Consider the following 12545-nt stretch of genomic DNA (forward strand, 5'->3'; position numbering starts at 1 on the left):
TGTCAACTACCCTTGGATCAATTTTATTCACAAAATACTATGTTATCATTTTATTAAACTATTACTATTTTATTAAAATCTTAAGCTTCAAATAAATATGTTCTTCTGCTTTCCAAGGTAAAATGTGTGTCTCAGTAATAATAATAAGACTAGGAGAATAATTTAACAGCCATGACCTAAAGTACAGTATTTAAGCTAAAACATTTCTCACCAACAAAGCCTTTAATATTGACCTGACCCTCCTTCCTCCTTCCCTTTTTCCTTTTCTCCCTTTCTTTCTTGCTTTCTTTCCTTTTCTGGAGGTCATGAAATGATGGTGTTTATTTGTGGGTTCCGTTATTATTTTATTTCTATTTAAATAATAGCATTCTTGGAACAGACTATAAAAGCTATTTTTTAACATTTTCAGGCTAGATTAAGAAAAATTTTATCTCTACTAAGTCAAAATTTCATTTGCTGCTTATACATTACTAAATACCACTTGTTGGTCTTTTGCTCTATTGACAAGCTAGTAAAAGGGCAGTAAAAAGACCATGGACATCAGCTGAGGATTGTTTTGGGTTAAACGCCACTTCTGCCATGGTATGGCTGCGCATCCTTGGGCAAATTACTGGCCCTTTCTGAATATCTACGCTTTATCCCTTTACATTGAGCTAATGAAAAGGGAGGAGCTTTTAGACATTTTGTGACAATTAAATAAAATGGTCTATATGAAGTAGCATCAAATGTATACTTTTTTATAGTCAGTAAATAAATAGAAATTACTCTTTCAAGAGGTAGATTGTAAACATACTAAATACACTGTGACTAAGAGCTGAGTCAGCAGGATTGTATAACCTGTTTTGAGCAAGGGCATCACACTATAGTACAAACAGTAACTGATGGGCTTTTGTAAGACACACTTACTATTCTTAAAAGTTAAAGGCCTGGCATATTTCGGTACTATCATAAGAGCATCTCTCAAAGGGAAAGGGTTTAAAGAAAAGTGTGACTTTCCCCATTTTTACAGCTATGAAATATATTGTAGACACACAAGAAGTCAATATTTCGGCTGTAGATGAAAACACATTGAGTTTTAGACCATTATTTCACTTTATCCATGTTACAACTGTATGTTGTACGTAAGACGCAGGGACAGGGGTAGCAAAGTATGTCTGTAAAGTACAGAAATGCCCATACTTACATTCATTGCATTGACTTATGACCCTCTACTATGACTTGGCCTGAACAATATAAAAGTCGCTATGAATTTCACATTCCAGTAAAAGGCATACACAGGTATATAGAACCAAGAGACTGATCCCAGCCATGGAAACAGATGTATCAATGTTGACATCTTACCTGGTAGGTAAACTGCTGTGCCTTCCACGGACTCTTCACTAATACCAATCAGGAAAGCTGTTTCATTAGAATTGCCCAGAACGGAAAATGGTGGTAACGAATGTGCAGTCTTTAGATCCAGAGTACTGACTGTCGCCTGGTTACCGTAATCAAGAATTCTTTGTGACACTTGTTTTTCAGATGTTGCCAGTATAGATTCTCCAAAGAATGATGTGTGTGTTTCGTGGCTAATTTCCGAGGAAGGAAAGGTTGGCCTCTCAGGCTCCTGAGGGATGGGCTGAGGTACCATACCTGTCTCAACCCTGAAAGCTACAGAAGCAGACACAGAACGTGGCTGCTGTGTGGCACCTCCTAGTTCCATGTCATCTGCAGCTGTAATGACTGGCCCACTGTCTGTGGTTCTGATACCAGTAAGCATCCCAATGGTTTCTCCTAGAATCTGATCATTTGCTTTGTCTGATGAATCTTGGGAAGGCTCAGATTTTGTGGGAGAAATTTCCATTTCTTCTAGTAACTCAGGCTTACTTTCATCTTCTGAAATGTCTAAAGCAGGGTCAGGAGATATGGAGGGAGGCTCTGTTCTATGGACATTCTCACCCAACGACTTGATGGTTGCTTCAATATTAGTACGGACTTCCTTAAAAGAACCCTCTATTGACTTTTGTGTTGAGGCAGCAGTAGGAGCTGGTGGAGCACTTGCATGGGGAACCTCTAGGAATTTAGAGACTCCACTGTCTACATAGACAGGAAAGGGAGAAGATGGCGTCTGAGGAGAGAGCTCTGTCAGAGAGGAAACTGCAGGTGTTGCTTCAGTGTGGTGTGTGGAGTCGGATCGTCCTACCACATTGGGGAATTCTGTTAAAGGCTGAGCTACAGAGTATATGCTACCAATACTTACATGAGCAGGAGGATCTGTTAATACTTCCCCTGCTCCTGAAAAGAATTCTGGTTGAAAAGAAGGACCTCCATATTTCTTTTCTTCATATTCTTCCTGTGTCTTTTCCAAATGGCCCAGTGTTGATATCACTTCGCTCTGGTCTGCTATAGCTTGGCCATCAGACAAGGTGCTTGATTCAAATATATCATCCAGCGATATTGCTTCAATGCTGGGTTTATCAATCTCTGGACTAGCTGTGGTTAGTTTACTAGGAATGTGCAGAGTTGACACTGTAGGGGGGAAAGTATCTAATTGTGTCTCTGTGCTAGAAACTGGGATTCCAGTTGCAAAACTAGAGCTTATGTCCTCTGCCTCCTTCCCATCACTGGGAGTCACAGACTCTTTGTATATTGCTGGAGTGTAGCCAGAGCCCTCAAATGCTTTCTTGGTTGGAGAAAGGTTAACAGCTGCCTCATACTTCTCTTGAATTTGAAGGCTATCTTCATTACTGCCATGTGATCCCAGTGGTATCTCTGGATCTAGGTCTGTTTGTATACCAGGGATGTACTCATATACAGGTTTAGTGTGATCAATGTCTATAATAATATTTTTATCTGATGTCAGCTCAGGGAGAATTTCAACAATCGCACTGTCAGTAATGGTCAAGCCTAAGTCCTTACTATCCTCTTTGTCTAGATCTATGATAATGCTCTCAGTGGCTTTTCTTCTGCTAGGTTTCAAGGTAGAACTTTCAAATCTGATATGGTCTTGCAAACCATCTGCAATACCTTCTGAGGGACTCTCATATGTCACTGTGCTTGGCAGTGTGCTAGTTAGATACAGGGAACTCTCACTGTACTCTGAGTGATACAGGGGCATCACTGAAGCTGTTGGAGATCCACCGGCAGCTCCAGTCTCGGTCCTTGACACCTCTGGATGCTTTTCCGAGAATCCATGAGAAGAAACCATGCTGTCCCCTTGACTGCTTGCCTGAGTAGTTCCAGAAGTGTGCACTAAGTCAAGAGGATCCGCTTCTCCAGATCCTTCTCCAGAGTTTACATTAAACAAGTCATCTGGATGTGATGCTGACGTAGCAAAGGGTTTGGTCATTTCAACCCTGTAAGTTTGAGGCAGAAAAGCAGTGGGGGAGGTCGCTGCTGCTTCAGCTTCTGATGCTGAAGAATGGTCATTAGAGATATGTCCAGTCATAGTTTGTGGTCTGTGGGTCTGGATTTCCTCTTCCCATCTGAGCGTCTGCTTTGGAGAATGTTCCATGTCCATGAGCTTCGCGAAAGGAAGAGAAGTTGTAGATTCTTCTGTTCTGGTATCATGCAAAGTTGTGTTGGGTGCCTCTGTCCTGTCTTGTGAAATGCTGGCTGTTTTAGAAACAGGCATTCTAACTTCATTCAACACATTTTTCATTTGTTCATGGTCTTCCACTTTATCACCTGAGATGCTTTCGGTGTGAGATGTCTCAGGATACAATGTGCTTACAATCTGCTCCATGTCAGTCAAACTCACTGATGTTGTTGGTAGAGGAGGAAAAGCCTCGCCTGATCCCAATCCAGAGAAGGGGAGATCAGTATTTGGCTCTTTATTTGTTAGTTTCATGCCCTTTTGGAAGAGTTTTACACTTTCTTCCTCTTGAGTTGAGGAATCCCCGACTACACTTCTAGCTGGTCCAGATTCAGTCATTAGAACAGTAGCTAAGAAAGAGTGTGACTTTCCAGGAGCTTCAGATCGGGTAGTGTATGATTCTGAGCCTTTGATCCCTGGACCTGGAGTAGACATATGAGCTAGGGGTGTGCCTTCCTTCTCCACTTCCTTATTAGTATTGTATGCTTCCATTGTTGTCAACCTAGAGTAATCTGATGTCTGGAATTCAGTTTCCAAAGTTGTTTGTTCTGGTGCAAGAGAACTGTAGAGCGATTCAAAAGTCTTTTGTCCCTGAGTTTGTTCCTGTGTCAACTTTTCGCTTCCAATCTCTTGCTTTTCAGGACTGACTTCTGGTTTAGACCATAATTTGGCTGGCTCCATTGTCTGGGGAAAGTCCACTGACATTGTTCTATTTGCCTCTATGTCCCCGTTCTCTGTCAGATCTACAGAATTTCCACTTGCTGCTGTTGGCAAAGCAGTGGATCGTTTATCTGTTTCTGTCACAGCAGCCACTTCCTGAAACTCTTCATCAAAATATGGAGACCCTGTACCAGAAGAAGCGTCCAGAGCTAGTGGAAGCACTGGACCAACAGAGCTCCTGACTGAGGCTAGCTGCTCACCTGAGCCCTCAGCTGAGGTCATGAGCTCTTCCCAGGGAAAGGCTGTGGTGCTGGCCAAAGTACTGATAAGTCCTTTGGAGTCAGGCACTGGGTTGATGTTGTCTGAGGTAGGCGGTATAAATGATAAAGTGTGGGCATCCTTAACGTGTTTGTTCTCAGAGCCTCCCATGCCCACTGTTTCCTCTGTCCTTGTATAAGACACTGTTGGATATTCATTGAAGTCACCACTAAACTCTTCTCCCAAGGGAAAACCTGTATATAAATCCCTTACTTCTTCTTGGACAGTTGGCTTTCCTGATATTTCTGAAATCACTGTCTTTTCGGATGTCTGGCTCATAACCCCAGCGGTTTCTATGTCCGATACAGTACTTGGAGCTAATCCTGTTGGTTCAGAGGAGGATGAAGTCTCCACACTGGGAGACAGAGTACTGGGCAATTCTTTTTTGACTTTGGTTTCAGACTCTAAATCTAATGGAAATGAAGAAGCAGTGATGAATTCCATATTAGGACTGGCATCTCCTGAGCCCAGGTCCATAAAAAGAAAGGGGGGCTTTCCTGAGAGAGTGCTCAGTTCTTCCTGGACCCTGCGCTGACTGCTACTACTAGGCTCAAAGAACCGTGTCTCCAAATTTGCTACAGCATTTGTTTCTCTAAAAACAGGAGTTGAATTTGCCATGTCCTTTTCAGATGCTGTGGGTGTTGTCTCTGGCACAAAACTTTCCCAGGTAGCCAAATCACTAGATGCAGCTACATTTGAACTTTCTAATTCTGAAGTTACAAGTAAGTGGTCTGGCCTCTCTGTTGCTGGTTGGACTTCCCCTCTGTGGGATGCATTTGTAGCTCCCTCTTTGTCTTCTTCTCTGTTCCTTCCTTCAACAGATGTACTGGAAACCCATTCAGAGGTAGCTGTTTGAATTCCAAATTCTGTAGGTCTTGCGTCTGCTGAAGGTAGTTGTGAATCCAAAGGGGCAGTGGTTGCAGGAATGTAAGTGTGGGGGTCTGTGATCATCATCTTGCTCATATCCAAGGGGATGGTTGTATCTGTAGGATTACTCTGTGGTGAGTCAGTTTCCATGCTGAAGATTTTATTTTTATATTCTTCTACTTCCCCAGAACCTTCAATAATGGGAGCTAAAGAACTCCCCGAGAACTCTACAGTTTGCCTAGGTGTTATCTTTACCCAGCTCTCCACATTAGACATGGAATCATCAGTCTGTGAGATTCCTGTTAGAGTAATTGGTTCTTCCTCCAAGACATTGGCTGACACAGAACTTGAAAGTATGCTAGAGGTAGATATGGTAGGACTTTGGTCTGTCTCTTTACCAAGAGCTACTTCGGTAGCCCTAGAAAAGATTGTTTTCTGGGATGCTTGGTCAATGGCACCGTCTCCTGAAAACTCTTCAGGAAACAGAGGTATAGGCTTAGGGCGTTTTTGCTCTGGATTGCTCTCTGGGATGGACTCTGACCATTTGGTGGTTTTACCATCATGGGATGAGAATGTCGGGAAAACATCGGGCTCACCACTTGAAAAGTGTTCCCGAGTTTCAGGGTAAGTCTCGGGTTTCCATGTGATTTCTAACAATTCAGTGTCTTCTTTAGATTTGGTGACTTGCATGGTAGTTGACGACTCTGTTTCTGCCAATATAAACTGATGGGCGTCAGTTGCAGAACTATCTGAGAAATTCTGAGAATGTGCAACACTTTCGTACAGGCCACGCCTAGCTTCTGCAGCTTCTGGGTCCTTGGGCACGGTGGTGACAAGCTGCTTGCCATTGATGTACTGCACTGATGGAGTAGTTGTTACATCAGTTGCATTTACACAGTCCTCTTCTTCGTCTTCGTCTTCCTCACTGTGATAGATGTCTATTTCAAAGGAATCTGGTAACTCGGGTAAAATTTCAGCAAACAGATCATGCAGTGGATCTGTTTCTTCACTGCAAGGCTCCTCTTCTTTAGACTCTGAATCTATTGGATGACCACTTACAACCATATCACTCATTCGACCTGAAAAAAACAAAGAGTTTTCACAATACTTAAATGGAAGATTTGGCAGGGTATGACAGAAGACAAGGCTCATCACACTCATACCACAAAGAGAAGGCTCTGACTTGTTACAAGCCATGGGACATCACCTTTCTGGGAATGGTTCTTGCTCTTCAAATGTGCTGCTATGTAATAACAATAAGAAGAAAAATTCCGTTTTAGGAGCATACACACAAATTACAGAAACACTTTGATGTGCTTAAGAAGAGAGCAGGATTCTCCAGTGAAAAAGAAACAAACGATTCAGACAGTTTACTTCCAGGATGCACAGTTGGTGATGCTGTGAGCTACAACGTTGAAATCGAGACCATTTCTCCAGACCTTAAATCAAAATAATTGGTCATAGCTCCATACATTAAAAAATGATTATTCTTCACTCTATGCAGTAAGAAAGGAGATAAAATTCCTTCTTCATTCTCTGCCCTCTGGGTTTATTTTTAGAAAAGTAGCTTGTTCTATCCTATTTATGATGTAATGGCCATGCACTCACTGAAGCAAGAAGGAAGGAACCTCTGCACAACAGAAAAGGACTCCCTGGATGGGACATATCCAGTGGGGGAGGGGGCTGGAACAGGTCTTCTTGAAAAGACCAGGGGGAGCCTTTCCTCCTTTACATCATAGTCTTTTATGATATGGGCCAGGACCAGACTGATTTGATCTCTTGCTATTGACCTTTCAATGAATGACAATCCTGATGTTGTATATAAATATTCTTCTTAAAAATTTCAAATAACATATATCAACCCAAACTCTGAATTGTAATGCCAAATGGCAACAAACAGTAAGCCCAGTTGACTTTTCTGCTGCCAGAAACACACCAGCAAACATTTTAGCCTAGTGTTATACAAAAGGAGAAAATTCTGAGGCCTCACCCGTATCACAATGCATTTGCCTATCCTTAAAGAAGTCCTGCTACTCCAGCCCCTCCCCCATTTGCAGTACCAACAGAATACTTGTGGACACACCAGGCAATGGACTAGACACATTACACTAGGCCTTAGCACTTGCCCAGAGGATCGCTGTTTTAGAATTAACTTTCAGTTTAGCCCCAACTTCTGATACACAGGTTTAGGGCAAGTCTGAGAAACAAGCAGAAGAAACAAGTATGACAGAGCCAACTCTGCCTCCATAAGCCCATCTCTAAAAAAGAAAAATGTTTTCTGCTGGATAGTTCTTCATATAAGCCGCTTCCTTTCTCATTGGGAAGGCTCAACATTCAACATCCAATGAGACAAGAGAAAATCTAGTTGAGGGCCATTGGTATGATTTTTGCTTTTTTCCAATCCACTGTGCATTAATGTAATGTTTGCTGAACCACCAAGGCAAACCTCATGGATGTGTGTTGACTTTTAATGTTGAAAACCAACAAACATGACTTCAGGAGACACATACGGTAATTCCACTTTCTTTTTCACCCTAATAACTGAAATTACATGCTTTCTATATGCCAGAACATACCCAATGAATCATTTTACAAAAATATTATTTGTGTGTCTACTTTTTACCCTAACTATAACATCCGATTTAACCTTCACACTTCACACATTGTACATGTCCCCATCTACTCTAATGTAGCCACTTAGATTTCATTTATCCAAGCTGAAGCATATGGGTACTAAAATGATTGAGAAGCATTTCAGTCACAAAGAGAAGCTAGATCCATGCCTAATTCTAGTGCACATCAAAGTCCAAAAGGATTACGTGCTTCTTCTGACATAGATGTCAACTATCTTCAGCACCAAGTTAAGAAAATGATTAAATGCCTAATCTTTTACAGAAGCATCATTAAAATAATATCTGTCCAATATTAGTTGTTACTATGATCTTATAGTGACTATTGTAAGCTTTAAAAGAAGACACAATAGAAACTGTAGATGGTTTAAACAAAGGTATACTTTGTCATGTGAGAAGGAATGTAAAGACAATGCTCAAAGCATATGAAAGACCACATTAAATTGCCCTTGCATATGAACTCTTGAGATATAAAATCAACAATTTCATCATTAAAGCAAGAAGTGTCTCATGAATACTATCTGAATGTAGTTAAATAAATTCAGATAAAATTATAACATCTCATGCTAAAGGGCTAAAATGTAGCTATCATAATAGCATCCTCATGGGTTTCATTTTGTGTTGCTTCATTAATACATAATGTTCCTATTTGATAAATACTGTAATTTTTCGTGTCAGCTAGACTCAGTGGAGATATGTTAAGTTCAGTGTATATCTATGGATGGTAGAGTGATTGGCACAGAAAAGCAGATGCGCACATAGTATCCATGCGGTTTTCTATGTGACAAGAGCACCTAAAATGTATTTATTCGGCAAAAAAAAAAAAAAAGGTTCTCATTTAATATGAAACCACAATCTTTGTGTTCTATGGAGTACTAAAATTTTCCTACTAAAAATGACTTAACGAAAGCAAACAAAACTTGCAGAATGAAAGTAGGACTTATTGTTTACTTCTCCTGAAAGGAATATCTTCACAGGTTGTCAACACGTGGCTATTGGTTCAGGTTGTGTTGACTTACCAATGCTTTCCTTGGGTTTCTTAACTTTGGTTTGAGGATAGAAAAAAAAGTGGTAACTATCTAGGGTTTTGGATTTGCTTCTTTTTCCACACTTTATCCTGTCTGTACATGTCTGACCTGTTCCCACACTTTCAGCATGTCATGATCGGGGCAGAGTTTATATAAAACTTTATCTACACTACATATAAATAACCAAATTCTTCCTGGCCACATGGCCCGAAGTACCATCAATAATTCCTTACAACTCAACAAATCCTACTCGGCCGGTTTTGTTTATTCATTTTCCAAAATTGCCTCTGCATCCCCCTTTCCTGTCACCACCCCCACCTACCACACATGTTATTAAAGAGTTGGAACGGCTATAATTATGGCAAACCAGAAAAGTCTCTTTGTAGCACATGGTGGAGGGGGGCACCTGTGCTATTGTCCAGGTCCTGTTTCATTGCAAAAACACTGATCTGCTTTATTTCACACTAACAAGAAAGACTGAACAGGGTTGCTGACAGTCCACGTTCTTAGAAGAATGGACCCTTTTAAAAGAGTACTTTAATTCAGAATTTTACTCTAAGGAGAATATAACATTTATTTAGATTTCAAGAGTCAAACCACAGAGGTCTGTCGACTGCATGTATAATCTTTTCTCTGTTTATACGGGTGTATTTTAACAGCTTGACTTGAATATACTAGTACCGTGGTTAATGGGATTTTTAATGGCATTTCACACAAGGCTTTATGGATAACTGACCTTAAACTATTCATCGAGTAATTTTAAGTACTTCATAGCAGAAATTTGCAGACATTGCACAAGTCTTGCAGTCATTCTGTAACCAGACACAAAACTTTGTTGCTGTTGTGCATAGGCAACTGGTAAAAGTTCATATTTTTTCAGGGGGTTTTATAATTTAATTTTCAGAGTCTTTAATTATGTGAAAGATACTGCAGCCTACTCGGTCGAGATAGATAAGACTGTATTTTCTTGAAAATGAAAGTTGTTCTAATATATATAGTTGATCAGGTTCCTTATTCCAAAAATAAAATAGCCACACTGCAAATCCCTGGAAGTTCCTTTCAAATCTTAAAGTGAAGAAGCCTGAAAATCCTCATGTCAAGTTTCCATGTATATGTAGATCCAAAACCTATACAGAAATGAATCTCATATGTCATTTATCTGTCCTCAATTCTTAATTGAAATAAATGACTAAGTAGCACTTTAAGGGGAAAAAGAAACACATGTGATTTTTAATCAAATGGCTTAAGATGTTCTGAATCCTCAGCATTTCTTAAAAGTTGTGACATAGATTGCCCAGCTTAGTATTTTAAACAACACTAAAACTCAGGATACAAATGCCTTCCCAAATGTTGGCAGATGCTTTTGCTCCTTCATTCCCTCACTTCTTGGGTAGTGTGTGATGCTTATATCTACAAAGCAGCCCTCCGAACACCAGAGAGGTTAACAAGATCAAAGACACAGATCACTGTGTCCTGTGACCCTTGTCTACTTGTGACTTAGCTAGCCCTGCTCTACATGTCGTATCCCCCTGACAGTCTTTGTCTGCTGAGCACCGCACACCTTTTTCTCAGTTCATAAACTTCCCATCTAGAAATACACATCTGTAGACAACGGGGCTGCGTCTGATGGCCTCACACTGCAGAGGCTGGCATGTTATGGAAAACAGGCATCTTTTTCATCTTCCAGTTATTCTCAGATAACACAGTCCCTTCGAATGCAAAGGCTATTTTTAGAGGTAGTCATCTTGACTGAGTTCAGTTAAGGAGACATCACCAAGTATAAGCACTTCTTCTTTAGAAAGGGCATAGGGGATTCTACTCCCTCTTAACAGAGACACTGACAGCATAACCAAGCAATCAGAGTCATCTGAGGAACACCTAAGTAGTAAGAAAGAACTAAATGAAAAACTAGTCATTTTGGCAATTGAACTTTAAAATGCTTCCTGAACAAGTCTTCCTTCTAGGCATGGCCACGATCCATGAGACAGCTCCAAACTCAAGGAGCGTTTGAGCAGCACAAACTCAAGTGCATACGTTTAAAAAGTAAAAAGATGGCATGAAATTGGGAGGTTGGGTACCCGAAGTGAATCCGAGCAAAGTTGGGTGAGTATGATCCAAATACATTCTATGGAATCCTCAAAAAATTTGACTTTTTCAAAAAGGAATAGAGCAAATTCTATCAGAAGATACCATTGTGCACTGGAAAAGTCTGGGTGCTCTTCCTCGGGATCTGAATTAGTCTCCTAGCAGCTACACAAAAGCTCAAAAACTGACTACAACTCCAATTGCTGGGGACTCAACACTCTCTCTGGCCTCTCTAGGTACCAGACATGCAAGTGGAGCACAGATACACATTGAGGGAAAGCACTTGTACACATAACCCGTTGGATTGACCAAATAAAGGCCAACCAGAAAATGGAATATTGCTATCCTTTACTTCTCTGACCCATGAGTGTGTCGACGTGCACACAGATATGGATGAGGTAGATACAGATACACAGGTAGAAATTGTTGGTGAAAATGGAAATTATATTGTGTTGCTATATGTTTCTAGAAACACACATTAGTATATCTATGTTTTCTTTTTCCACTTTAGTAAAACAAACACCTTCGCAGCATATGGCTAAAGCAACTAAATTACACTTTCCCTGAGACATCAGGGATATGTTAAACCATTAACTCTTCATGAGCTGACTACACAGGTACATGTACTAATTATGTGAGTGCACAAAATATTTCAGAACATCTGACTAACATGGCATTTCCATTTTCAAAGAGAGAGAGCTAGAAACTTTCTCTCTCACTGTAGGGATCCTTTATATTTTAAACCCCCTTGCTTGAACTTTACATCATTTATGAGAAACACTACCCATGACCCTAATCATTCAGAGGAAGTATAGATTATATAGATTTTCCCTATAACTGATCAATCTATCAGTTTTAAATCTTTCTCTTGCTATTAGATCTGTTTCCATCCTGACTCATCCTCAAATTATTGGCATTATCTCTTCAAGGGATACCTTTGTAAGTATGATACATGGCTTCTCAGGCCTTCACGGGATGCCCTCATACAATATGATATTTTCTGTTTCTTCTCAGTCAATTATATTGGGAAAGACTATAATACCTCAATATACCTGAAAATACCCGAAACACCTCAGGGCACCCAACCACACCCACCAGTCATCATCACTACTCTTGGGACTGATCTGCAAATGAGGTCACTTCCTTAAACATCCACATTTGTTATGGAAAACTAACTTAATTCAGAAGAAATTCTAGTCACCTCGAACATATGTGGAGGTATGCCTCTGAGTACTGACATGATCGGAACATTGAACACCTGACATTTCCCAATTATTGTTTTGTCTCAAAGATGCTGTTACATGTTGTTTGTCTGTGCTTGATTTAAAAATTGCAGTGCTGTAACACTAATGTGTAATTTTTTTAAAAAAAAAGTAATTTAAC

General features: G+C 40.3%; 1 protein-coding gene across 4 annotated transcripts in view; it reads right to left on the minus strand.

The window, feature by feature from the left end:
• VCAN (versican) overlaps positions 1-12545 on the minus strand; it is a gene marked incomplete at both ends in the record, with an annotated part of 75013 nt that overhangs the window by 27848 nt on the left and 34620 nt on the right. For 2 of the 4 annotated variants that reach the window (XM_080924671.1, XM_080924670.1), the window contains one exon: positions 1342-6498. The exons of the other annotated variants lie outside the window; for them this stretch is intronic. In XM_080924671.1, the coding sequence (XP_080780797.1) occupies positions 1342-6498 (5157 nt within the window). The remainder of the gene's footprint in view (positions 1-1341; positions 6499-12545) is intronic. 4 annotated transcript variants of the gene reach the window in all.

This window comes from Micromys minutus (genome assembly GCF_963924665.1).
Source record: "Micromys minutus genome assembly, chromosome: 11".
Classification (NCBI taxonomy): domain Eukaryota; kingdom Metazoa; phylum Chordata; class Mammalia; order Rodentia; family Muridae; genus Micromys; species Micromys minutus.